The sequence below is a fragment of the Oryzias latipes genome, chromosome 23 (assembly GCF_053564925.1).
Source record: "Oryzias latipes strain Hd-rR chromosome 23, Olatipes_Hd-rR_3.1".
Taxonomy (NCBI): domain Eukaryota; kingdom Metazoa; phylum Chordata; class Actinopteri; order Beloniformes; family Adrianichthyidae; genus Oryzias; species Oryzias latipes.
In genome coordinates this window covers 1,997,072-2,024,154 of record NC_136259.1, presented here as the reverse complement: position 1 = coordinate 2,024,154, position 27,083 = coordinate 1,997,072, and the positions used below count along the sequence as shown (strand labels likewise).

The 27,083-nt window shown below is 41.9% G+C and overlaps 1 protein-coding gene across 1 annotated transcript in view; it reads right to left on the bottom strand.

The window, feature by feature from the left end:
• Nucleotides 1-20,140, bottom strand: part of LOC101155977 (monocarboxylate transporter 2) — a 38,744-nt gene extending 18,604 nt beyond the window's left edge. The window contains exons 1-2 of the mRNA XM_004082850.5: nt 19,972-20,140; nt 1,941-2,186 (exon numbers count right to left, since the gene is read on the bottom strand). Coding sequence (XP_004082898.1) covers nt 1,941-2,157 — 217 coding nt within the window. The 5' untranslated portion in view covers nt 2,158-2,186; nt 19,972-20,140. The remainder of the gene's footprint in view (nt 1-1,940; nt 2,187-19,971) is intronic.
• Nucleotides 20,141-27,083: the final 6,943 nt, after the last annotated feature.

Here is a 27,083-nt window from a genome sequence, read left to right as displayed (position 1 = left end):
CCTCAGCTCTCCCAGCTTGGTGTGAACCAGCGCAGATGGTGAAAAGAACATACATGGTAAGAGGAGGATTGCACTGAGGACAGATGGCAGCCATGTAGGGCTGCTGCGCAGAAGCCACAGCAGGAAACAAGAGCATTGTAAAGCTAAAGATCTGTCAAAACACATTAAAATGTTTATTAAGTTAAAGAAAAGCCAACTGACAGCAGAACTTTTTAGCTAAAGTGTAGTTCTAGCTTGATGGACATTCTAACCAGGCTTTTTATTAGAGTAAATATTATTGTCTCAGATTTTGTATGATGTCTTTCAAGTCTACCTGTAATTTTACAAACACCTGGATTTGGAAGGAACATCGACTGCAGGTCGATTTATGGACCAAGTCCGTCTCAAAGACATTGTGATCTCCGACCATTCTAGCATGTCTGGGCTTTACCTGAGGAGTTCAGTAATGCAAGTCAGAGACAATGATAGAACAAAAGAGACTAAAAGACAGTGTATCTTTACTGTTCATGTAAATACTATAGAATGCCAAGAGCAAAGCTCGCTGGGACGATTATTAAGGCTATTGCATCTCCAAGATATGCTTTTGCATAAGTACTGACATAGTAAAGTAGACATGAAGCGTCGGTGTGTAATAAACGACAATCTCCGATGACCAATGGCCATTTTTCCCTACTCTACCATACACTGCTTTAATAATACTGTACTGCTACACTGATTGCTTTAATCAAATACTGAAATGTTTATCTGGTATTGCTTCTGTTAATGCCAATAGTACCTACCTACTATTTGACACCACACAGCTTGACGTAGCGTACCATATTTCAATGCCAAATGGACCCTGTTTACCTGTCACCATCACACCCAAATAAAAATTGGTTTCTAGCAACCGCTGGTCTTTCTTAAGAACCGCGCCGTTCAAGTAACTTTTTGAATAAACGCTGAGGTTATTATTGAAAGATATTAGACAATTGTTTGGCCCAAAAATATTTTTTCGATAGTGTTCTTGACACTTAAAATTGCAAAAATCTTACTAATCCTACTCTAAATTTGTTTGAGCACATTTAAATCAGATGACCCTTATGTAAAACATTGGAAATGTTAAAAGACAATAGGAGGTTGAATTGGGGGGTTAAACAACCGAAAGCAGCTCAACCTCTCCTCACTGCATTAAATAACAGGATCACAACATCCTCTGCTCACATAATCAATACCACATGCCAGTAGAGTGTGGAAACACACACGTAAATTTAAAAAGGTTTCAGATTGATCCCTGCTGTCAAAAGGCCTCATTGAGTCTGCTACTGCTTTAGTGGGGGCCTCATGATACAGTTTTACATTGTTCCAATGTCTCCTGGTGCCATGTAAGTGTCCCACTGGGAAAATTAAAAAAAGTCATAAAGTAAACATCTACACCCCTTTCTTCATTAAACTCGGACTCAAATGACATGAGATGATCTTCATGTCTTGTTCATATCTGTCACATTTGTTTTCTACATTAAAGTCATTTGGTATTTTTCAGAATTTTCCTGTGGATGGAATCCAAAAGTATCTAATGTAGTTTTTCCCAACGCTTGTCCTTGGACCACACTGTCCTGCATGGTTTCCATGTTAGCCTGCTTATGCACACCTGATTCAGGTCATCATCAGGCTCTGCTGACAATGACAGACGTCAAAGGCAGGTGAGTTTGAGCAGGGTTGGATTGAAAACAAATGCAGGACAGTGTTCCCCTAGGTCCAGAGTTGGGTAAAACTCAATCCGAGCACTGACTGCCTAATTTTAAGGAGCTTAAAATACTTTATTTATAACTTTATAGTCTGAAAAATGTCTGTTAGTGGTTTTAATAAAGATATCAGATGGAGCAACACAGGGTGCCTAACATCAAGTCCTAAATTAAAGTATGAACACAGGTGAGAAGGAAAATCAACCTGAAATTGGATACCTGCAGCGTACATGACTGCCAGCATGATGGAGGAAATCCATGCGATCTGACTGTAGGAGGCATCAAAGATGATCTGGATTTCTTTGAAGAAGACTGTGATTGCTTTGGGGAAGGCGTATGAGAAGCCAATGGAGATGAAAGATGCCAAGACCACAGCCCACCCCCACCCGCCATCCGGTGGGGCCACGGCGGGAGAACCTGTGGCTGGGGGAGGCATTTTTAGCCCACCTCCACCTGGAGTTCTCACTGCAGAGACAGAAAACAAGAGTAGTTATTAAAAAAATGCAACCAAACAACAGAATTCAAGTTTTAATGACATTTGGATCTTAATAATCCCAACATCGTTTTTTGAATAATTTCAAAGGCTGGGGCATTTCTATTTTAACTTTTTATCTGGCCCAGGTTATAAAGAACAACAACAGTAGTTACCATAGCTACGCAGATGACACACAGACATGTATTACAATGGCACAAGGAGCCAGAGGCTCTGCATAGGCTCTTGGTAAATGCATTGAGGGTATTTAACACTGAATGTGCCGCAGGTTACTTCAGTTAAAAAAAAATAAAACTGAGGTTTTTGTCTTTTGGGCCTAAGAGAAACTGCTGGAAGTTGCTGAAGTGCTTTAATCTCTTCATCTAAAAACCACCAACCAGGTCAGAATCTTGGTTGCAGTGATGGACACTGACCTAAATTTTGACAAACACGTTTAGGCAGTCACAGAAAACCTGCCGACAATCATCTTAAAAATATTACAGGGATATAAGATCTGACGTCCAAGTAAGACCTGGAAAAACTAGATCATGTGTTCATCTTTAGTCGACTTGACTACTGTAACAGTTTTTACAGGACTAACAACAGAATCGATCAAGAAACTTCAGCTTATTCAGAACTCTGCTGCTCAGGTTCTCAGTAGACCACATCAGTCCAGTTCTGAGGTCTTTACACTGGCTGCCTCTTTACCAAAGCGTAGACTTAATGCTGCGCTCACACCGGCCTCAGAAACGTGTGTTCAACGAAAACTCGATGTAAGCATGTGTGTTTCGGGCTTCTGAGTTCAAAATTCTCACGTTTACAAACTGCAAGTCTTAAGGTCCATTTTTCGGGCTCTGCATTTTAAAAGCGTGGTCGTTGAACCCATGTTGAAAGTTAAACCTGGTTGAACTTTGACCAATCAGGGACCCGGGTTTGGTAGTAGCGTATGGATACCATTGATTTATAAGCTGAAGTGAAAATTGATCATGGAGGAGAAATGAATAATTGCAGTTTGTGCCCAGCCAGAATTACTGTCTATGACATCAAGTCTTTGATGTATCGGAATAGAGCTGGCAAAGGAAAAGATTTGAGAGGTTTGCACTTCTTTGACAAGTCGCATCGAGCCTCTTCCAACTGTGAGTACAGGCACTAGCATCAGGTAGCGACAGACCTGTGTGAAAACCATAAGCGAAACGTGCGTTCAAGAACCAACATCACATGCCCAGCGTGTGCGTAGCTTTAACGCTCTGGTTCTGGTTTATGAAGTTTTGAATGGTTTAGCACCAAAGTTACATAAATGACCTCTTGGCCCAGAGTACGAACCAGGCTTTCTGATCATCTGGTTCTGGTCTTTTGTCAGTTTCTAGATTCAAACCAATCATGGAGAAGCTGCATTTAGCTTCTATGCTCCATAAATCTGGAAGAGACTTCCAGAAAGCCTCAGATCAGCTGAAACAGTCTATTGAAGAACAGGTTACAGATCCACCTGTTCTCAGCTGCATTTGATTAGATTTTATTCAAAGGTTTACATCTTTAAGCTACTTTAATTCAGTTCTTTTCAACTTTCTTTAAACTTTCTTTATTTTAATGATCCCTTTTTTAATATTTCTGTTGAATGTTTGAATCCATACAGGAAAGTGTCTGATTGTTTTAGGCAACACGTGTTTTAAGCTACAGCTCGTATTGACAGTACAAAGACAGCCGTGTCATTGTCATGTTTTGTCCTCTTTGTCATTCACACTGGCCCCTTCCAGCAGCAAAGCAACACAAAAAAAAACACACAGCAGCGTTCCACATCCTGGAAAACGTGTACAGAAACCAACTGCCACACGATGACATCACTCCAAACGCTTCACCTGCTAGATCAAAGTGGCCCCGCCCACAGTTCACCTTGAGCGCTCAGGAGGAAACAGGAAGCCAACTGACAAAAATGTTGCGACAGTTTATGATCAGGTGCCACTGCGGGAACAAAGTTACACACCCAAATGACCTGCTTTAAAGACTCAAGCCTGCACACACACACGCACGCACAAGCACACAAAAGCAGTTGACAACAGAACAATGTGTTTGTGCAATGTTTAACTAGCTTCACCTTTCTAATCAACCAGAAGTCATTTAAAGCTGCATAATTAACTTATCATGATGCCGCTCAGCTTGGCTTCACATAAACTAATTTAGCCAAAAAACAAAATCAACATGTTTGCTTGTGCATAAGCACAAACAAACAATTATTGGAGATTAGCACAGCTCAGGATGAGAATAACATTTAGGAAGGCCTCCTTTCAACATTTCAGCCTAGTTGAGTCACTGCAGCTAATTCTGTAAAAATGGGTCATTTGGGACTTTCAGTTATAGACAAATTAACCTTGATGATGATATCTGCAGTGGAGGTCGGCGCTAGAAAACGTCCATTAGGCTACTTGATTTAGAAAAAGGAAAATACTTTGCAGTTGAGAAACGATGCATGACATACAAAAAACGTTTGCAGGTATTTATACATACACGGGGTTTGCAAATAAAAGCAGGTTTAACCTGGAAACCAGCTTAGCAGGGCCAACAATGCAGATGGTAAACATTTTTACTTCAGTCATGTCTCTGGAATTTAGCCTAAGGTCAGATGGGTTTTGAGTTTCCTAATGAGGGCTAATAAATGTAAAAAAAAGGAAGACTAGCATAAACTTATACAGCTTTAGAAAGTAGATGAAGATGAATTGTTAACCAAAACTCAAGAGTTTGTCTTGACAACTAAGAAACTTTGCTGCTAAATTTCTAATCTAGCTAGTTCCGTACCCATTTATTAACAATTAGTCAAAACCAGCAACAAGTTTTATTGTAACGCCTTCAAATCAGTTGGTCTTTAAATGCCGTCCCACATCCTCAGCACAGCATTTCAGTGTATTCTTATTCTCCCTCAGAGTAATAGGATGTAATACACGTTTTCAGCGCCTTCAGTAAAATTACACTGCAGTAGTTCCTTGTTTTTTCGTTCTAAAGATAACCTGCGACAGGTGAAATCTGCAAAGTAGGATTATGGATGTTAGAAGGCCATTAAACTCCTCACTTCACACATTTTAACCCTTTTCTCTGTTGTTTAAACTCTTAAAGTTCAAACTTTCGTAGAAAAACAAGTCCAGTATAAAATGAAAACAAAAATTTGCTCGCAATTTAGGATTAATGTAAATTTCGCAAACCAAACGCAATCTTAGCAGGAGACACAACACAGATATTGACTGACAGAAGCCAATCATGATCCAGAACACAAAGTGATGTAAAAAAAGAAAAGAAAAAAATCTATGAAACAGTGAGACTGAGAAAAGTCAACCACAGTGTCGCAAGGGACCGCTGTACAGTTTTAAACTGGGTTATCATGTTTTTTGTTTTGTTATAAATAAGCTATCGTTAAAATAATCTTTTGGTGCTGTTGGTTGTAAACTCTTCAAAAAAAGGACAACAATCCAACATTTGATCATCGAAATCAGTTAAAAGTGGTGAATTTTTCCAAATGTTACTAACAGTTTAATCTTTTGGACTAGAATATGGTGTTTAAACAATTCAAACAATAAAATGGTAAATGGTGTAGCACTTTCCTGCCTTGCTTTAAGGCCTAAAGCTCTTTACAGTCACAGTCCCGTCCACCAATTCACTCCACTGCCAAACACTGGCGCCAACCACTAACCTCCAGAAGCAATGTGGGGTTCACTGCCTGATTTGACACAAGGCGGGAACCGGACCTGCAATTCTCTGACAACGAGTTGACCTCTCTGCCTCTGCACCACAGCCCTCTTTAACTGTTGCCATCAAGCTGCATAACAGCAATCTGATTTTCTCTGAACCTAGGCTCAATTTGATCAGTGAAGTCCAAACGGTTCATACCTGTCCAATGTCAAGGACAAACACCGTGAAATCAAAAGATGGACTATATTGACAGCTTTAGTTTCCATGGGCTCAGACTCTCTCCTTGTTTTGCCCACAAACACGGCCGGTTGATCAAGTGACTGCGGACGCGCACAGAAATTACCGTACAAACACCACCAGAACACTGTGTTTATTTATGCTCAACAGTTTGAGAATGACTTTGCATAAATGCAAACTATCAGGTGGACCGCAAAAATGTAAATGTAAAACAACTAGGTCATTTTAGTGGCCCGCCTCATTCATTGTGAGTGGTCCTAGTGGCTAAAAACAGCATTTTTTAACCCTTGTGCTATCCTAAGCACTTTAACATAGGGAGTTGGGTCATCTAGACCCACTAGACAGTGGTCTGAACCTTTTTTCTTCAATGATTTGTGATCTTCACTGGTGTCCATGGATTACATGAAATCTTTCCACCTTTGTCCACCTTTGTCATGGTAGGGAGAACACGTCAATGGAAGGGGGGGGGTCATCTAAGATAACACAAGGGATAAAGTGCCTTGTAGCTGTGCAATGTTTAGTTAAGTTTAGTTGATGTTGCATGTATGAAGGAGGCCCCAGAAAGAAAGGCTCAAACACAACTCTATGATCAAGTCTTATGGATGTCTTGACATTGAATCATGACATCGGCCACAGGTTGTGACAGCTTCATGATTAACCTACAGGGATGAGAAGAGAAATGTTTTAAGAAGAGAAGGCTAAAAGTCCAGACGCCATGACTCCATCTGAAGACAACGTCACCCCAATGAACGAGAATCCTTATCGACAAGTATTATAAATGTTAGTAATAATAAGCAAGCTTTCATGCATAAAGTGATTTGATCTGTGCATTATTTTCCAATGGACGAAGTAATCACTAATTGAGCATTAATAGTTGTATTATCCCCTTTCAGGGTAGTAGTCTTTTTAGCTTCCCCAAGTCATGACCTCTAGCCCACACTACTGTGAACACTTATACAACAAGCAAGGGTAAGTGTGCGAAAGTAGTGTCATTTTTTCAACCCTCCCAAACCCTGCAGAGTGTGCGAGGGGCCCATGAGTGCTGTGGTTGGACATGCGTTCTATAAAAAAATGGGCTGTAGAATCTGTATGAAAAGTGACACATACATAAAGTTTGATCAGTGAAAAGTTTAGCTATTTCATCATAATTTGGTGCCTCCAAGCAGTCCCACATTTTTCATATCATTGACAAAAATGTATTAGATGGATGCCAACATTACAGAAAAACACAAATCTGTCTACATACTGTATATTATTTTGTTGGGGTAACTGGAACCTCTTCCTGTGCTAAGGGGTACATAGGTCTTTTCAAAACACGGTTATGCCAATTATTTGAAAATTGATTATGAAGGAGAAATTAATAATTGTGGTTTGTGTCCGGCTGGAATTAAATCACACCAAGTCTTTCATTTATCAGAACAGAGCAGTGAAAGAAAAAGTCTGGAGCGAGATTCACCAGATTTGCACCAAGCCTCTTCCAACTGTGAGTACATGCACAAGTATCGGTTGGGACCGTTTCAGTGTGAACACCGTATGCTAATAGCATAGGGCAGACCACGTTCAGCATGTTCTTGAACACGCATCACATACCAAGTGTGTACGTACCATGAGACTTGACTTGAGACTCAGCCTCAATGACCTGAGAACTGGGACTTGTGTACAGAGTTCATTCGTTTATTCGTATTTTCATTCTGCAGGAAACCACTGTCCGGTTTGTGAGGATTCTGCTGTTGGACATTTGTGATGTTTCAGGTTTTTGTCATGTTCTGTCTTCTTTGTCAGTCTTACCAGGTCCATGTTGATCATCCACAGTTGTCTTCATTTAGATAACTACCCTAAGTGTCTGTAAGTGTCTGGTTTTCATTTCTTCATTGCCAGGTTATCTGCTTTTTGTTTCTTCCTCGGTTTTGTCATGTCTAAGTTTAACTATTAAATGTTTAAGTTTGTGCAAACAAACGCATTTTCCTGCATATTGGTTCCAGTTCTTGACGAGGTTTAAAAATGAAAGCTCTCTTTATAAAGCTTTTACATTAGAAATACAGAAACATCACATTATCTTTCCCAACAAGCAATCTATCAATAGTTTGTGACTTTTAAATTAAAATTTTAAGACTTGACTAGAATTAACCACCAAAGACTTTGGATTTGACATAGACTTAAATAGGAGAAAAATAGAAACGCAGAGTTTACTTTGTAGAGTATTTTCTCTGTGTGTAAAGACTTTGTGTTCATTGAAACTTAACCGAGAGCTCCTTCCCTTCCCAGGGTTGTATATGTGCATGCCCCTTTTCCCTTTATCATTCCTGCTTACAAGAGCCGAGCAAACACTGGTCAGATTACAGCGGGTCCAGTGTTCCTCTGCCTTACAGACCATTTTGATCTGTTTTCTCAAGGGGCCAACAAACACTGTTTTATTCCTTTCTTGCCAACTGAGCTTTTAGTTCACTTGAACATGCTTTTGTCTTCACAAGAAGCTGAGCGCAGACATTAAAAGGAGTACAGCATAAAGTTCCTTTCAGTGTGTCATTTCATGTGAAAGTCTTGAGGGAGCGCAGCGCTTTCAGTTGGAACAGGAACAAAGTCTGCAGCTGCCAACGTCTTCCTGCTGAACCACCTGAAAGCTTTCCCTGCTGCCACGCAAAACTGCCCTACTTTCAGAAGCGACACACATTCAGAGCACTCATTATCTCTCGTGTCACAGGCAGTTTAGCTCAGGCGTCAGAGCAGGTCGTCCAACAACCGAAGGCTTGGCGGATCGATCCCCACACTCCCCAGCCAGCTGTCGCCCCCCGAGCGCGGCTAGCCTGCAGCTCACCGCTCCCCCCAGGGGATGGGTCAAATGCGGAGAAAGAATTTCCCCATCGTGGGATAAATAAGTAAAGTATCTTATGTGGTTATGTCAGCTGTAAGGTGTGGAACGCAACGACAATGTTCTGCTATTTGAATGTGATGTTTTTACATTTCTACCTGTTTTTGTTTCTTTCAAATGTCTTTACTTCAAAGTAGACTCTAGACTTTTTCATAGAATAAAGATTTTGACATTTTGTCAAGATTTCTCATCTTAATCTGTGTGTTTTGTGAGCCTAAATGCCCTCTATTAAAGAAAGAAAAAAGAAGAAAAATGAAAATGTCTTTCACATCGTGACTCAAAAGTTCAAACATATTGTACCTGTGCATTGGATTTTCTTGAATGAGTTTAGTATCCTGAGGAGAAAAATGCAGAAAAACTCAACAACTCTGTTTGATTTCTGTTCAGCCTGTTGTTCGAGCTCTTGACCTGGAAGAACGGCCTAAAAGAAATATTGTGCATCTGCATTCCACAGAGATCAAGCAAGGCTTCCAGCACCGACACACTCATAAACTGCATGGCCAGAAAGGCCCATGTGTGCAGTCTAAGCTGTTCCCGTGTTTCATGAAATAATTATAAAGCAACGCTCCAAAATAAAATGTTTGCCTGTAACCCTTGTTCTATCCTAGGCACTTTACCATTGGGAGTTGGGTCATCTAGACCCACTAGACAGTGCTCTGAACCTTTTTTCTTCAATGATTTGTGATCTTCACTGGTGTCCATGGATTACATGAAATCTTTCCACTAGGGTTGTGCCGATTGACGATATCATCGTCCATCGTGATGGGTGACTGACATCCCGATGGAGAGACCACCATCGTGATGCCACGCCCCTGCCACGTTGCGCGTCGACACCATAAGCCGCGGTTACATGTACAAAATATCTTGATCGGATCAATGGTTGGATTCGAATCCAACCGGTTGATCGGAATAAATCATTCGCACATGCGCAGTAGGGTTTGAAAACCGGAAGGATATGAATTCCGCCGAGCGGCTTTTTTTTTCAAACTTTATTGAATGTAACAATTCAATACAAAACAATGTTAAACAGCGCCGAGCGGCTATATACATTGACATGTCAGCTCGGTAAAATACGAGACGATCTTCTAAACGTGCCTTTAATAATGTTACGGTTATTATGAAACACCTGTTCGCTCATCATTTGAATTTTAATCCGTGTGGTCAGTGCTTTTTCTGAACGAAACCAGGATTAGCAGTATGCTAACACGGGCTAACAACATTAGCTTTGGGTGGTGCTGCTTGCTGGCTGCACGTAAACATGTAAGAATAACTTCAGCCTTTATTTAGTCGGGACACGACTGGAAACACAAATCTGCGTGATTGTTTGAATGTTTTCTAAGGACTGAGCGACATTTCTGCTTTGAAACTCAAACCACTGTGTGTGTGCTGACGATCCGAGCTGTGCTCAGACACACACTTTTAGACCCGGTTCTGAGTTCAGTTGCTTGTACCCCTAGAGCTGCGGGACGGATCGCAGTCTTAAATCTCACACACATAGCGCTCATGTAACAAAGCACCCCCCCCCCTTCCCCTCAAACACAAAGCTGGAAGTCCGCGCTCCGCCGGTCCACTTGACTAGTTAAGTGCGGGAGCGGACTACTTCTTTTCTATTTTGTTTGTTACTTTTTTTGTTAAAGTCACTTCCCTCAGTTTATACTGGATCATCGAGGATTAGTCATTAGTTGGGAAATAAAATGAAAAAAGCAAAAAAACGAATAGCAGTTATATAAGAACGAAAAATGTAAAAATACCCCCCCACCACGATATCATCGTCCATCCCGATGGTTGACAGCAAACATCGTCAACGGCCAATTTACGGGACATCGCCCAACCCTACTTTCCACCTTTATCCACCTTTGTCATGGTAGGGAGAACACGTCAATGGAAGGGGGGGGGTCATCTATAATAGCAGAAGGGTTTACAGCAAAACTATGAAGTCGCTTGTGATTTGCGGCTTTCAGTTAAAAGACGCATCCAACCATCTTCTAAGCCTCCTAAATGATGTACAGCTTTCACATTTAAACTCTCACCTCCGTCATTGTTGATGCCTGGCTGAGTCCACTTCAGACCTCCAACCATACTGAACCCATCAAATGAATTCAAGAAGAGCATAGAGATCCTCAACCATTTAAGCCATTGATCTCCAACTGTAAACACAGGTGTTACACGCTGCCACTGGAATCCAGAGTAGTGGAGATCATCTGGTCACTTGATGAATACCAAAACTCAATGCCAAGTTGGTAACAGTACTGACATGCATTACAACAGGTACCACATAAAAACACAACTGTCGGTGCTTTCGTTCGGACATGCCAATCAATTGCAATCCGTTCAGTTTTGCAGCACAGTTCTAACCAATCACTTTCAACAATTCCGGGTGGGCTCATGTAAGAATGGGTGTGGTTGTGAGGGTGCACGAAGCTCCATTCAAAATGCTGAAGGTGAAGAAAGCAAATGTTTGTCTGTACTTCACAGAAAAAGATTCTGGTTCAGTGGCCTGATGGATAGGAGCGACGTGTACAATGCTCTGAAAAAAGTCTGTCGTCGTGGCGATAAGCAATGAAATATGTGTTTCAAAACTGTCAGAACGAATGAAATCAAACATCTTAGGCATTTTGAACCGCTCTCCTTTATCCTTTGACGTTGCTTAGTCACACTTAAATGTTTGTAGAATTTTTATTTTTAGTTTGGTGGCATCAGTTCAAGGTCTGTTTAAGCACCAGAACCATGTCAAAAGTACCGGTTCTGCAGCAGCACTGGATAAATCCAAACGGTACCCATCCCTAAATATGGCAGTTGCTGGGAGAAGAGTAGAGAAGAGAAGTAGAACCAGGACAGTTTAGACAATTCCATGCAGTCACCTTTTTAGACAGTTTGGTTTTGTCCTGTTTCCGCATGAACGCACATCAGTGCACTAAGAATGCTTCATAAAAGGCACGGATGAGCCACTTTAGCAAATGACTGTAAAGACAGGCCCTCTTGTCCAATACTAGTGTCCTACCTCACAATGAGTTTTTCAATTAAAAAGGGTTGAAATTAACATTCTGTATCTCTGTAACAGCCCCAAAGGACGGACTGACACAATATCATACTCTACATATTATAGATGGTATGTCGGTTAGGTTAACACGTCTGTTCAGGGATGGAAGAGCAACTCTTTTTGGTACATAGTGTATGTCTAAAGATGGACACATCAGGGACTCGCGGGAGCATCAGCTTTAACAACGCAGTAAAGTTACACAATCCAACAAACAAAACATCTATCTGTTTATGTAAAACTACGCCTAAATGGTTAAGTAATTAATTTAAAGACCATATCTGAAAAACAAACATTTCATAAAGTAATTGGCTGGACTGTAAAGTCCTGCTGAGTGAAAGTATAAAACTACACCGTGTGTAGTCTCTTTAATAAAAGTTAGAGATTAAGTCTTTTTTTTTTCAGAGTGGATCTAATCTATGCTAATCAGATTACAGGCCGTCCACAGCAGCGTTCTGTGAAGATGCCGGTTCTGATTGACTGAACACGACAACGATGGATCCTCAAAACTCGTAAGCAGCTTAAATTGATGGATTGGAACATGAAGCAGAAGACAGATTGACCATAAAAGACGCTAAACTGGGTTGGAAAAGTTCAGCTTTATGGAGCCGCTTTATGAGGACCATAAAAGTACAGAAGAAGTGTAGCAAAGTCACCGTCTAGTCGCAGTATTGTCGACACTTTCTTCTGATCCTGCTGCCGTGTCCTTCACCTTACTTACTGCTGTAATCACAGAGTAAAGTGGGATTGTCAGGGGACGCTTAAAAATGTCATCTAAAAAAACATTGCAGAAAACCTTCTCTGTTAGAGAGCTCATCCAAAAAAATAGAAATCCTGTCAAGTATTTATACAATTCAATGCTGGCAAGAATCATCATTTTCTACTAAGACAGACCAAAAGGTCAAGATGCCTGTTTTTTCCAACATCCAATTTGGAAAAACTGAAACAATGAAGGAATCCCAATTAGAGTGACCTTTAACCCAAGTATGAAATGGTAAACTGTAAGACATGGCATAGTCCTTACAAGTCTTTGGAAAAAGTCGGTTTAAAGTAACGGGGTTAGTAACCCTGTTACTTTTTTTAGTATCAAGAGTAATTTCATTAAATAATGATCTGCACTGAATGAACGCAGTGCTTTAGTTTGATTGATTTAATGATTGGTTCAAACCAAACGGACCGCTGGTGTCTTTTTTCATAAAGTGTCTTTGAAGCAACTTTCATGTCGCCCTCGGCAACACACGTTCAAGCAACAACTTCCAATGAAAATTCTATCTGAACATAGGAAAATGCGGGGTACAAGCTTCCGCTTTCCGTGTCACACGTAGCTACGCATGATTTTAAAACCATTTTCGGGAATAACAAACAAAATATGTGTGCCATGAAGACAGAAATCAAGTTAGGGTGTATTCAGACTGGAGAAGTCCGTTGGTCCGGACCCCGTCCGCTTAATTTTGTCTGACTCAAGTCCTGAGCCTTGTGTTTGGTCTGTATTCAGACTGACATCAAGGGGACTTTCCTGTTCCGGACCAAAGCTAGTAAACAAAACCATGTGACCGAAAATCTCTTCACTCATTGGTCAGGAGTTACAAGAGTGGGGCAAAGCAACTAGAGGCAGAAATGATGCAAGTCCTGCACTTTTGGTTCTTTTAAACCATTTTGTTCATAAATTTTGGACGTCTGTAACGTCAGGTTCAACACTTTTTACTGATTTTTTGGTCCAGTGGAGTCGTGCTGCAGGGCGGTTACTGTCAAAGAAGACAGCAAAGAAAGTTCACTGATAAGTGTCTATGGCATATAGATTGTGGGGAAAACAGTGAGAAGCTATCTGTATCACGTTAAAAGTTGCTTTGATCAGCCTGAATTCATCCGATCACATCCCAGTGAGTTGCTGGGTCTCATCGTTGTGGTTTTATGGCTTTGGTTTAAGAGAATTCTGTTCATGAACTACATGGTGGCTTTTAGGATGACGTCACAGCAGCGCATGCCGCGTAACCAGACACAGAAAAGCATGTCAGAAGTGTTTTAGTGGTGTTAAAATAAACGTTCTAACAAATAAACAGTTGGACCCTTTTTTCTGTTTGATAACACGACAACCGTTGCTTTATGTTTGTCCGCGGCTCATCTGCTGCTACATTCCTACTTTGTTTAGGTCTGGGCCATCTTCGTGGCTCGTTCACTTCTACCCATTTTTCACCTTATGCACCGGAAAGGCTTTCCAAACTGGGGTTAGCCAAGCATTCTTCCCTCTAACAGAATACATTGGTGCTAAATATCTGTTCAGGGTATTTTTGTATTTAACCCTTGTGCTATCTTAGATGACCCCACCCTCACAGTGACGTGTTCTCCCTACCATGACAAAGGTGGATCCATGGAAGGATTAATCCATGGAAACCAGTGAAGATCACAAATCATTGAAGAATGAAGGTTCAGAGCACTGTCTAGTGGGTCTAGATCAGTGTTTTTCAACCAGTGTGCCGTGGCACACTAGTGTGCCGTGGGAGATGGTCACGTGTGCCGTGGGAAATTGCCCTCATAACTGATCTAAAAACATTTTCCATCTCCAGGATTTCAGCTCTCTGTTCATCCAAACAGGCCCTGAGAACACTGAGGAGTTAGGACTATAAAAGATCGTAAAATACATTTTCTTTGCATTTATTTTATTTTATTTTATTAAAGACATTTTGATAAGAATGACGGTACCACGATTCAGCTGCACCTTCGGCTGTATTTTGGAAAAGTCCCGTCCCTTTAACTGTCTCCACCAATCATTCTTGGGGGGCTTAATCACATGTCATCAGTCTGACCAATCAGAAGTGGTTAAAGTCTTCACTTCCTTGTTCTGATTCTGCTTCTAAAGTCTCTCAGTTCCAACAAAAATACCAGCTAAAGCTCGTCTTTAGCGGTGTAGCTTTCCGCAGAATCCGGTATCAGACCGTGGAACAAGTGAACAAAACAATGAAGCTCCGAAAACCGATCTCCGGCTGTTTTATGCACTACATCTCCCATGATGCATTGGGTTGTGAGAGTGACAGCGCACAAGGAGATCTGTTGTTAAACGTCTTGACACCAACGAACACACATCAAACTGCTTTTAAATCTTCTAACTTAACTTTTATTGAATCTTTTAGAAAAAAACAGCTGCAGTTTCCAGCTTTTTCTGCAACAATTATCTCAAAAATGCATGTGAGATTGCGGAGGGGCTGTAGATCAATACAGACTATGAGTTTCTCCTTTTTTTAAATTTTTGGATGCTGGTGTGCCGCGGGATTTTTTTTAAGGTTAAAGTGTGCCGTGGCTCAGAAAAGGTTGAAAAACACTGGTCTAGATGACCCAACTCCCAATGTTAAAGTGCCTAAGATAGCACAAAGGATAAGGCAGTTTAGTCCATCGTGTTCATAAACACATATGCCTACATTTCCACATTAGGAAATAAATAAGAACACGATGGAAGAGAAAATGTTGTTTTGGTTTGTTTTAGGTCAATCTGATTAACACCTTGCTCCTTTACAGATAAATGAGTTCTGTCCAAATCTATCAGGGAAACTTGGTCTCCATGGTGACGGCTTATCAGCATTACCATTCCTTCCCCACCCACTCCGTCTGAGTCCCATGCTGAGACTTTACAGTTATGGCAACGCATGATTAGCTCTAAGGTAACCTGAGAGTAACGCCGTTTAGAGGGCAGTTCATTATTAACACAAACAGAAACACTAACATTTAACTCCAACGTTTTACTAGCATTATGTAGATTTGATACCATATTAATTATATATATATAGACTTTTCTCCCAAAAGTACAAAAGAACCCTGATAGGGTAGAAGGTATTCCCATACATTCCTTATTTCTTTAACACATTTGTGTCTTGGCTGTGGGCTCAAAAGCCCTTCAGGCTAATTCCTGGGAAAGCCATCACTTCAAAAGTTCACTTTGGTTTTCCATGTGGGCTGCCAACACCCACACTCCTCAGCCAATCCAGAGCTCCTTCCTGCCACACACCTCTCATCGTACCATGAAGGTCAGACCGTCTTGGTCCTGACCGCCCTCATTGAACCACAGAAAGGCATCAAATGCCACAAAAAGCCACATGCTACAGTTCTGCAACAGTAAGGTCACAACATAAACACAAACGGGTTTAGGATCTACTGACCGTCTCTTCAGTATACTGCGTTATGATGGCAAACTACTCTACCATTAAACATCAGGCATTGGGAAAAAAACTTCTTAAAAATCAATGGATTATTCCAGTTAGATTATGAAAACAAAGATCTGATTGAGATCAAAGATTCACACTATAGTACCAAAAGTATTGGTTCACCCATCCCAATGATCAGAATCAGGTGTCCTGATCATTGGGCCTGCCCACAGGTGTATAAAATCATCACTTAGACATGCAGACTGTTTTCACAAACATTTGTGAAAGCATTGGCCGTTATCAGAAGCTCACTGAGCTCTGTCACAGGACGCCACCTGTGCAACCGATCCATTGGTGAAATGTCCTCCTAAATCTTCCACAGTCAACTGTCAGCTCTATCAGAACAACATGGAAGAGTTTGGGAACAACAGCAACTCAGCCACCAAGTGGTAGACCACGTAAACTGATGGAGTGGGGTCAGCGGATGCTGAAGCACAAAGAGGTTGCCGACACAGTCAATTGCTCCAGACGTCATGTGACCTTCAGATTAGCCCAAGTCCAGCACGCAGAGAGCTTCATGGAGCGGGTTTCCATGGCCGAGCAGCTGCATCAGAGCCACACGTCACCAAGTGCAATGCAAAGCGTTGATGCAGTGCTGTGAATTAATTATTAATAGAGATTATAGTATTGTTAACAAACACTAAAAGCTGCACTTTGGGGAACAGAGTAACACAACTGTTTATATGCTTTTGACTTGGCTCAGTGGAGCAAATAGGTAATAGTCAGTCACACATTCTGCAAGTTGTCCCACATGAAAAGTTGAGTCTGGTCTGTAATGTTCATTAAAGAACCTCAGCTGTGATGTTTCCTGGAGGTTTGGAAATACTTTAGCTGCTACTTTGGTCCATTCTTCCATGCAGCTCTTCTTAAGAGCTGTAATGTGTTAGAGGTCTTGCTGGAAAACACAGACTCTCCACTCCTTCCACAGGTTCTCTATTGGACTGAGGTCTAGAGACTGGCTAAATTACTGAAATGTTTTTGTTTATCTATCCACTCCTCTGTTGCCTGGGCGATGTGTTTGATATCGACACTGGAAGATCCAGATACATTTAACCCTTAATGGTCTTACTGATAAAAGGAGGTTTTTGCCCAACATTCTCCATACATGACTCCAGTCATCCTGCCCCCTTTGCAGAAAAACAGCCCCAATCCATGATGTTTCCACCGCCATGCTTTACAGTGGGCATGGTGTTCTTGAGATGCAACTTGGCATCCTTCTTCCTCCAGACATGACAAGTGATGTTTATACCAAAGAGTTCCATTATGATCTCATCAGATCACATGACATTCTTCCAACCTTCCTCTGGATCGTACAGAAGTTCTTTTGGAAAACCCTCCCCGGGTGGAAGGCGGTTGTCAGTGATCTTGGTTGTCTTCGATATTCAGTCTTGTCCCTGGTGTCACTTGACAGCTCTTTGGTCTCGGTCATGTTGGAGAGGTTGAGTGTGATTGTCTAAGGGTGTGGACAGGTGTCTTTTCGACAGACAACCGGTTCAAACAGATGACATTAATTCAGGTAACCAGTGAAGGATAGGAGAGCATTTTAAAAAAGAAGTTCCAAGTCTGTGAGGACAGAATTCTTGCTGGTTTGTCGGAGATAAATACTTATTTTCTGCATCAATATACAAATAAATTCCTCAAAAATCAAACGTCATTTCTTACATTATTTTCTAACATTCTGTCTCTCACTTTTAAGTGTGATGAACATTGCAAACTTCTCTTGCCTTTTTAAGTAGAACAACTTGCAGAATGTGTCACTGACTGAATACTTTATTACCCTAAAATTAAAAACAATCTATCATGTCACACAGCTTTGTCTTAAGGGATTCCCAAAATGATCTAAACAGACATAAACACATATCACCAGTCTACAGGTTAATGATAAATGCAGCCTGTTTACAAGTCTACAGCTTGTAGATTGGAGCCAAATCATTGTTGACAGTAAAATACTGTAGATCCAGCAGCCCTTAACTCACCGTACCTGCATCTGTTGAACATCAACAAACGTTTTGCAGTCACACGCCTAAAGACGTCAAAGCTTTTCCAGATAGACAAGCAGTGTGGGGGGGTGTCAACCAAAGGCATGAAACACCAGCAAAGAAAATGTTATCAAATTAAAAATTAGAATTATTCAAGCGTTTTTAAATATGTTGAAATGTTTTTTTTAAATAAACAAATGTTTGTAGTAACAAATAATCCAAATTTGAATGTTTTTGTTATTTTTAAAATACAGGTTTATACTTAAAAGTTGAAAATGTATCATTAGCACTAAATTTGGCTTGTAGTTAGCTGTTTAGCTAGCTAACAAGTATCTATTAAGGGTAGTTAAACCTAACGAGCTAGTAGCCTGGCAAGCAACAGCCCCAAAACATCACTGCTCTAGAGGAGATCTGCATGGAGGAATGGGCCAAAATACCAGCAACAGTTTGTGGAAAGCTTGTGAAGACTAACAGAAAACGTTTGACTGCTGTCATTGCCAACAAGGGCTACATATTGACCAAATTATAATTATATAAATTATAATTTTCCACCATAAATTCTTTAAGAATCAGCCAATCGGATTTTCTGGATTTATTTTTTTTGTCGTCTTGTCTTTCATAGTTGAGGTTTACCTATGAGGAAAATTACAGGCCTGTCTCATGTTTTTAAGTGAGAGAACTTCCGCAATTGGTGGCTGACTGAATACCTTTTTGCCCCACTGTAACTGTACCCACAATGGAGTTCTTCCAAAGGAAAGTTGTATTTTGCCTCACAGTAACTGAATAAAACATGTTGAAATATTTCTTCTTTTTTTTTTATTAAAAAAAATATTTTCCCCACAACCAAAAGTCAGTAATAATAGCTGATCTAGATACTCTTCAGAAAGTAAGTGCCACTTTACAGTCATTCATGGGAAGTTTGATAAATCCTACAAGTCACTCAGTATATAGTAAAATACTTCTGCATACATTTTATACCATTTGATTTCCAATAAAGAACTGGTTACAAACGCCAAAAATGTGTATCATTTTCTCTGGCTAGTTTCCAGAAAGTAGCTGCACATCCTAAACCCCTTCAGGAGCAGAGAATTGTTTAAATTCACTCCAGTTTGTGTGCTTGTTAAACAAAGCAGACATAACATGTTAGCTCAGTTGGCCTCGTTGACTTGATCTGTTTACTTTCGCTCTTGACCAGAGAGGGCGCTGTTTCCCCCGTTAAGGATAAGTGATGCTAAACAACCTTGACGGATGTCAGTAAGGCAAGGAACTCAATAAACAGCCCATTTAAGCTGTTAATCCGCAGTATTCAAGCTCCTCTATTCAGCAGATATGCATTTATGTTCAATTTGCTGCTTTGAGACAATAAAGAAACACCCCAAGAGGCTTTAAACTAGTCCACATGAAGCTGATGCAACGGTGAAGGGGAGATTCGTGACCACTGCAGCAGAATCATATGATGCTGCTGATGTAAGGACGGGGACCGGCTGAAGCCAGTCCTAATTCCCGCGGCCTACATGCGCTACAGTCCGTCTATTGACACGAATGTAGCCATGCAGTTAAAATTCCTCCTCTCCCGCCAGGCCTCTGAACGCATCATAAAATGTAGTCACCCCCTCTCACGGCGAGACTTTAGTTTATCCCGTTGTTTCGCGGTAGTTCTCCATGCAACCCGGCGCGAGCTCGTTTACAGTGAAAGCGCGCGCGGACACCAACAGCTCCGGCTAATCCTTCAGTAAGTCGGAGACGGAAGTGCCTCCTCTTACGTGTCATGTATCTACTTGGTGTTACCTTTGTGGAGATGCCCGTGTGGTCCCGCGCGGGCTGCCGGCTCGGTGACCTTGGAGTTGAGAGATGTGTGTGTCCGCGCGGCTGAGCGTTTCCTGAGTGCGGAGCCGCTCGCGCGCGAGCCTGCTGCTGCTGCTGTTGCGCGCGGCGGAGGGCGGTGCTGCCCGCTGCCCGCAGATCCGCGCGCGGCGTTTTACAAACACAACAAAAAATGTTCCAGACGTTAAAAAAACCTTGTTTCCTCATGAAGAAAGATTAAAGGTATCCGATATAAATATATGTATAGGTTTGCTTTGAGACACATTAAGGAGGCTGTGAGTCATACAGCTTCATACATGTATGACATATTTTATCCGCTCCTCATTCTCTATGATTTGAATCAAGAAATGATGATTGCAGTTTTAAGCTTAATTTTATTTATCTAAGTCCTCCGTCATTTAAAATTAACAAAATTAAATAAAATTAAAAATCCCATAAACTCCATTTTCATCAGAGTGGATCCTAAAGGCCCCAAATCCTTCACAGTCACAAGTCCCCTTTACACATGCGCACAAGTGTGTCAGCAAGACCACCAGGAGCAATGTCTTTACCAAGGAAACTTTGACACATGAGTGGAAAAAACGGGAATTGAACCTGCGACATTGTGATCAGAGGTTGACCGTTCTACCTCCGAACCACAGCCACCCAAAGAAAAGAATAATGTAAGTCCTGTCAGTTCTTAAACAGTGGCAAAAGGCTTTTTTAGTAGCTACTGTATAATAATAATAGTAGTGATATTTTATGTCTCACTCAGCAAAAATGAACTTTCCTTTGTCATTTGTCCTCCACGAACTACTTAAGACATCATTTAGGTCTTTCATTCATTCATCTTCTGAACCCGTCGTGTCCCATTTGGGGTCTCGGGGCTGCTGGAGCCTATCCTGGGCCACCTGTGTGCCCCGTACAGGTCTGCCCATTTTTCCCATCCCACCGTTGTTCAGTTGTTCATCTGTTGGCGTCCTTTAGGTCTTGTGCCCAACAAAATGATGGTTTTGTCCTACAGTTTTCTGAAATATGTTTGAATTAATTTAAAACACGTCTTCTTTGTCGTCTAGACTAAACTTTCTAAACTTTAAGAAAAGTAAAAAATTAAAGGCAGAGAAACTTTATTTATGCCAACCATTCATACATCTGTTAGCACGTTGCATAAAATGCCCATTAGCACGTACTTACATACTTTAACAAGATGCGTGTATAGATGCCTATAGATAAAGACGGAATATAACTACGTATTTTAATGGAACATTGTCTTCTAGACTGATCTTGTTTTGTTTAGATGAAATTGATTTTTTCATCTAGATGTCAAACTTAATGGTCTGAGGAAGTCTATCAAACACGTCGCCTGACAAAACGTCTCTTTTAAAGATCCTTTTTTACTTCAACTCATATTTAGGTTTGACAATAAGAGACAATTACAGGCTGAGTTTTATTACCGCATAACGATGGTTGTGAATAATTTGGTCATTTATTTTAGGCTGAAATGGAAACTGGATGTTAAAAACCATGACTACCGTCTTCCAATACTGGGGCAGAATTGCTTCTTTTAGTTTTCCTTGACCTTTAGTGCAAAGGTCATCCAATTCTTTTTTTAAAGAATATCAAATGAAATGGAAAAACAGTTCAAAAAGTCAAACTCGCCTTAGCAATATCTGGATTTGCTGCCAACTATTTGTGGAATTTGCTAGAAAAAAGGAAATCTGGTCGCTGAAGGCCACTTTATATAGCTATAAAATCCCATCAACAGAGACCGTCAGATTGTTGTTCATTAGTCAGAACTGCCTTTACGGGTGGGTGGGGGCTGTCTGCGAAAAATGGGCAAACCTGTACGGGGCACGCAGGTGGCCCACGACATATCAAGGTGGTGGGCCGCTTGGTGAGCCCATTGAGTGAAAATGTTCATGCACAGGTCGTAGCAAACACAAGGGTGAAGTAAGTGAGACGCAAGCGTGTCCGATGGTTTTAGCGTTTCTTTCCAACCCCGGCGACTTCCGTTCCTGTGATGAGTACGCATCCTGTTAGAAATGAAGAAATTAGACAGTTCAAGTTTATTTCTTTGGCCCAATATTTGCAACAATAGTCGTCTCAATGGGCCTCATGCCGGTTACGGTGTAATAAACATGAATCATAAAGAACAAGAAGTCATAGAATTCAAGTGGTAATTACTAAACTAACCTGAACTGGCATCCCTGCCCTTAGACTCTCCTTTGCGTTATGGAAAGACTCCTAAAAAAAAATGGATTCTGGAAAAAACGAAGAAACCTCAGGGGTGTCCACAGGAAGGAGAGACCCTCCCCCAGGACGGACAGGCGATGTTCCAGAACTCTTAGAGAAGAAAGTGTTACAGGTTTCGTTTCATTGCTTTTGTGTTTTGGTTCTCTTTTTGTTCTGGACGCACCCCAACTCTCCCCTGCTTCCAGGGGGGTGCCGGACGCACCCTGGCCCAACCCGCCAGCCAATTGCTGGCCAGACTGTATGCTTTGCCGGACTGCTCGGCTTCCCACCCGGCCTCCGGAGCCGCCTCGCTGGACAGCGCGGCCTCCCGGCCGTCCTCCAGACTCATGGGGCCTCATTTATAAACGTTGCGTACGCACAAAAGAAGGCGTACGCCACTCTCTACGCAATAGTTGAGATTTATAAAAAGCAAACTTGACGGGAAAATGTGCGGTCCTCCACGCAAGCTCTGACCCAGGCGTACGCACAAAAACGGGTGAAATGAGAAACGGCGACACCGTCGGCAGATGGAAGAAACACGTGAAAATGACAATACTGCCTCTTATAAATAACATGAAGACTTCACAAAGCAAGTCTCAACAGCCTACAAGAACACCCGTTTGATCGATCAGCAGTTAAACAAACAAAAAAGATCAAACGAAAATTACAACAGAAATTCAAATGAACAAATATTTGCAAAAAGAAAGTTGAAATATGTTCTACAATATTGGCATGTTGTGCAATTCATCCTCATCAATAATATAGTTAACAGAACGAAATAATGTACAAAACTGATATTCTCGTCAATGTGTCCGTCTGGCGGAGCAGATATAGGTGTGGATAGACGGCCAAACGTATTAATTGTCCAGTGGGGAAAGCTGTTTTCATAGTAAAACATTTCTTCATAAGCAAATGAATTATGGTATTCATGCATAAGCTTTTAGTTTGTTTTATTTTTGATAAAACCATGTATGGCGTATGTCTCAACCATTCAGAAAGCAACAAGAATTTACATTTGCGCTGATCAATATCCCATTTCCACGTCGATTATTACCGACATCTGCAGCTTGTCAGATGCAATTAGACGGAGGGAAATAAAATGCCCCATCACAAAGCGTAATGACGCACAATGGCTGATCTTGCGCTCTTAGAGGATGTGGCAAATGCAAGAATTCGGAGAGAACGCATCTTTAGACAGCAAGACGACTTGCTGGCAAATGAGGACGAGTGGCTTATGAGCCGGTTCCGACTTCCTCGAGCCGTCCTGTTGGACCTCTGCGGGCTTTTGGGCCCGGCGTTACAGAGGAGCACTCGGAGGAACCACGCCGTGCCAGTCCCACTTCAAGTCCTAACAACACTAGGATTCCTGGCGACAGGCACTTTTCAGAGGGAATTGGCTGACAGGTCAGGGATATCACAGCCCACCCTTAGCCGGGTAATGCCAGACGTGTTAAAAGGCATAAGAACTTTGTCCCGTGAGTCCATCAAGTTTCCATACACGGCGGGTGAACAGGCATACAAGAAAGCTCAATTTGCAGTTATGTCTGGTTTCCCAAATGTCATCGGAGCTATTGACTGCACTCATGTTGCCATAAGGGCGCCGAACGCTAATGAAAATGCTTTCATCAATAGAAAGCATTTTCATTCCATAAATGTCCAAATTATTTGTGATGCAGACATGTTGCTCACTAACGTCGTAGCTCGGTGGCCTGGGTCAACACATGACTCATTTATTTTGAGGCACAGCAGTGTTGGACGCCGACTCGAGGCGGGTGCCATACGTGATGGCTGGCTTCTAGGTAAGTTTGATTGTAGAAATTCACATTTGTGTACTTCAATGTCTTAACCATTTCACTATCCTTGCAGGGGACAGTGGATATCCCGTCAAACAGTGGCTGCTTACGCCTTTCCTCAACCCACATAGTGCAGAGGAACAGCACTACAACATGTGCCACAGCCGAGCTCGCACTGTAGTGGAGCGCACCATCGGCCTGTTTAAGGGCAGATGGCGCTGCCTCGACTGCACTGGAGGGAGGTTATTGTACACGCCTGGAAAGGTGTGCCAAATCGTGCTGGCATGTGCTGTGCTACACAATGTGGCACAGCTTAAAAACGTGCCTCTACCCCCTGGCGCCGATTGCTGTGTTGGCCCAGACCCTGAACCCCATCCCCACGCATTTGAGCCAAATGCTGCTGCTGTGCGCCAGCGTTTGGAAGTGATGCGTCGCTTGTGAAGAACAACAAAAGGTGCGGAAAATATTATTTATTCAAACATTCCCTCATAGTGCAGTTTAGTTCAGTCAGGACGGTCTTGATTTCGCCCAACTCCTTGGCCACCTCTCTGATTGAACTACTGACTTCCCTCTGCATTTCAAGGACTGCATCGGTGAGGACGCGTCCACTGCTGGAGGGTTGAGAGCCGCGTGCCGTGGAGACGCTGGGTCCAGACGGCTGCTCAGCTGCAGCATCGTAACCACTGGCCCCGCTGGAACACCCAGCAACTAAAATAAAATATTTCTATATTAATAAACTGGAATTGTGAAGCCTGCATAAATGTGACTTGACTCCATTCATTTTAATTATTTCTCTTACCTGTGTCACCCGCTGCATCTGGCGCGTCGGTGTCCCCCTCCGCCTCAGCCACCACTCCACTTAATAGGGATTCCCCAATTATTGCCGCCAGTCTCTCATCAAGAGGGGTCAGCTCCGGTGTCCCCTGTCCCCCACCCGTGGCAGACACACTCTGGCGATGCAGCGCCAGACGTTTTTTTGCCTCGACTTTGATGTCCGACCATTTCTTTTTTACTTCGGCCACGGTCCGAGGCTGTGAGGCTACGGCATTCACGGCGTCTGTTACAGTCTGCCACTCACGTGGCTTTTTGGCATTAGTAATGCCCACACTGTGCCCGCCAAACAACATTTGTCTCCTCTTTTCCACCTCGCCAACGATGACTTCTACTTCACATTGAGTGAAGTTCCGTTTTTTTGATTTTCTCTCCGTGTTTGGCATGGTTTCGCCATCCATGAATATTCATTTGTGGGCGTTTCACGGACTATTTATGGGCAACTATGGGCGTGTCATGAAGCCGCAAAAGCTGCGCAGCATTTAGAACTGATTGTGATTTATGAAGGGAAAGATGCGTAGGATGTGCGTGCGCACGGTTTTATAAATCCGAATATTTCTGTGCGTACGCACGTCCTATGTTTCATCCGTACGCCACTTCTGACGCAAATCCTACGCAAAGTTTTATAAATGAGGCCCCTGGTCTCTGACTCGCTGGTGTGCCCGACCCCTGGCCCGGCCTCCATGGACTCTGTTACCCCCTTAATTTGGCCTCCCGGTTCCCCCCTCTGTCGTTGGTTGACTTTTTTGGCGTCCGCATGTTTCACAGCAGAGACAGTCTTGAACAGATTCTATACTATGTCATAGATGTGAACAGACAGGTGCTCGTCTATCTGACTTGTGAACAATAGTTTCTAGTAACTAAAATAACAAACCAGTTACTCTTTCAACCCCCTTGTCTTTTTTAGATCAAAGATGAACAACTGCGGTGTGGGAAGATAAAAGAACAACGCAATAGTCACAGCAAGGAGGCCAGGGGGGGGGGGGGGGGGGGGATTACATGAGGAAGGAGAAGAGAAAGTTCTGGGGCAAAAATAAAAAAACACAAATCTTTTTCAAACGGCTTTCTTTTGTCTGGTCAAGATTCACCATGATTTAAATAAATACGCGGAAATTCAATTTTGAGCTTAATTTTCTTTATAAAGGTCCTACATCATCTGAACAAAGACTAGAACATGGTCTTCTTCCTCTTTCGGCTTCTCCCATCAGGGGTCGCCACAGCGTAACGAGTCGCATGGTAAACTTGGCAATGTTTTACGCCGGATGCCCTTCCTGACGCAACCTTCTCAAACCGGGCTTGGAACCGGCACAGGGGTAGACTAAAACATGGTAAACACCAAAAATACATCAAAAACTGTTCCAGATGTCTGAACGCTGCAACACGCTGTACACGGCACAAAATAACGAATAAACAGAAAACCTAGAACACTCAGTAAAAGTACTTCAACTTTACTAAAGTTATAATTCATTAGAAAAAACATTAAAAGAAACGTTTTCAAAGTCTTGTTTCGACTACATTTTTTTTAGGTAGCTCATTGATTAACCCTTAAATATCAGACAGACCGTGACAAAGGTGGTAAGATTTCACAAATCGTTGAAGAAAAAAGGTTCAGCGCACTGTCTAGTGGGTCTAGATGACCCAACTCCCAATGTTAACGTACCTCTAAGGCATATTAGCCTTGGGAGTGGGGTCATCTGGACCCCACTAGACAGTGCGCTGAACCTTTTTTCTATTTTGTTGGAGGAAATTCTCTGCTGTTTTGTCATTTCAGGCCTTAAGAATATCAGTTTCTGGTTGGTTAACCCTTTAGGTGCCACGATTTAACTGTGGCTTTTATTTTGAATGAATATGTTTTTTTGAGTGTTTTGGTTGTAGTATTATTTTCGGCCATTTGTCAGTAACCAGCTGGTGGGTCACATGTTTGTGGGCGGAGACATTAAGGATTTTGACTCACCTGTGGTTTTTTCCCCGTCTAAGATGGAAGGGGGAGGGGAGCTGGGTCACCGCATTTTATGTTGACCGCTTTTGGATTTTTCTAGATTTTTTGCTTTTTCTCTTCTTGATCACGACATCATAAGTGGATTTAATTACTTCAATAAAGTTCATGGTGTCTGTATTAACCATACAGTTACTGTAGTTTATAGATTGTTTTGTTGTCGGCAGGATCTCAAGTATTAAAAGGTTTATGTAATTGTTTATTATCAAGGTACTAAATCATTGGATATATAAAGTTTTTCTATA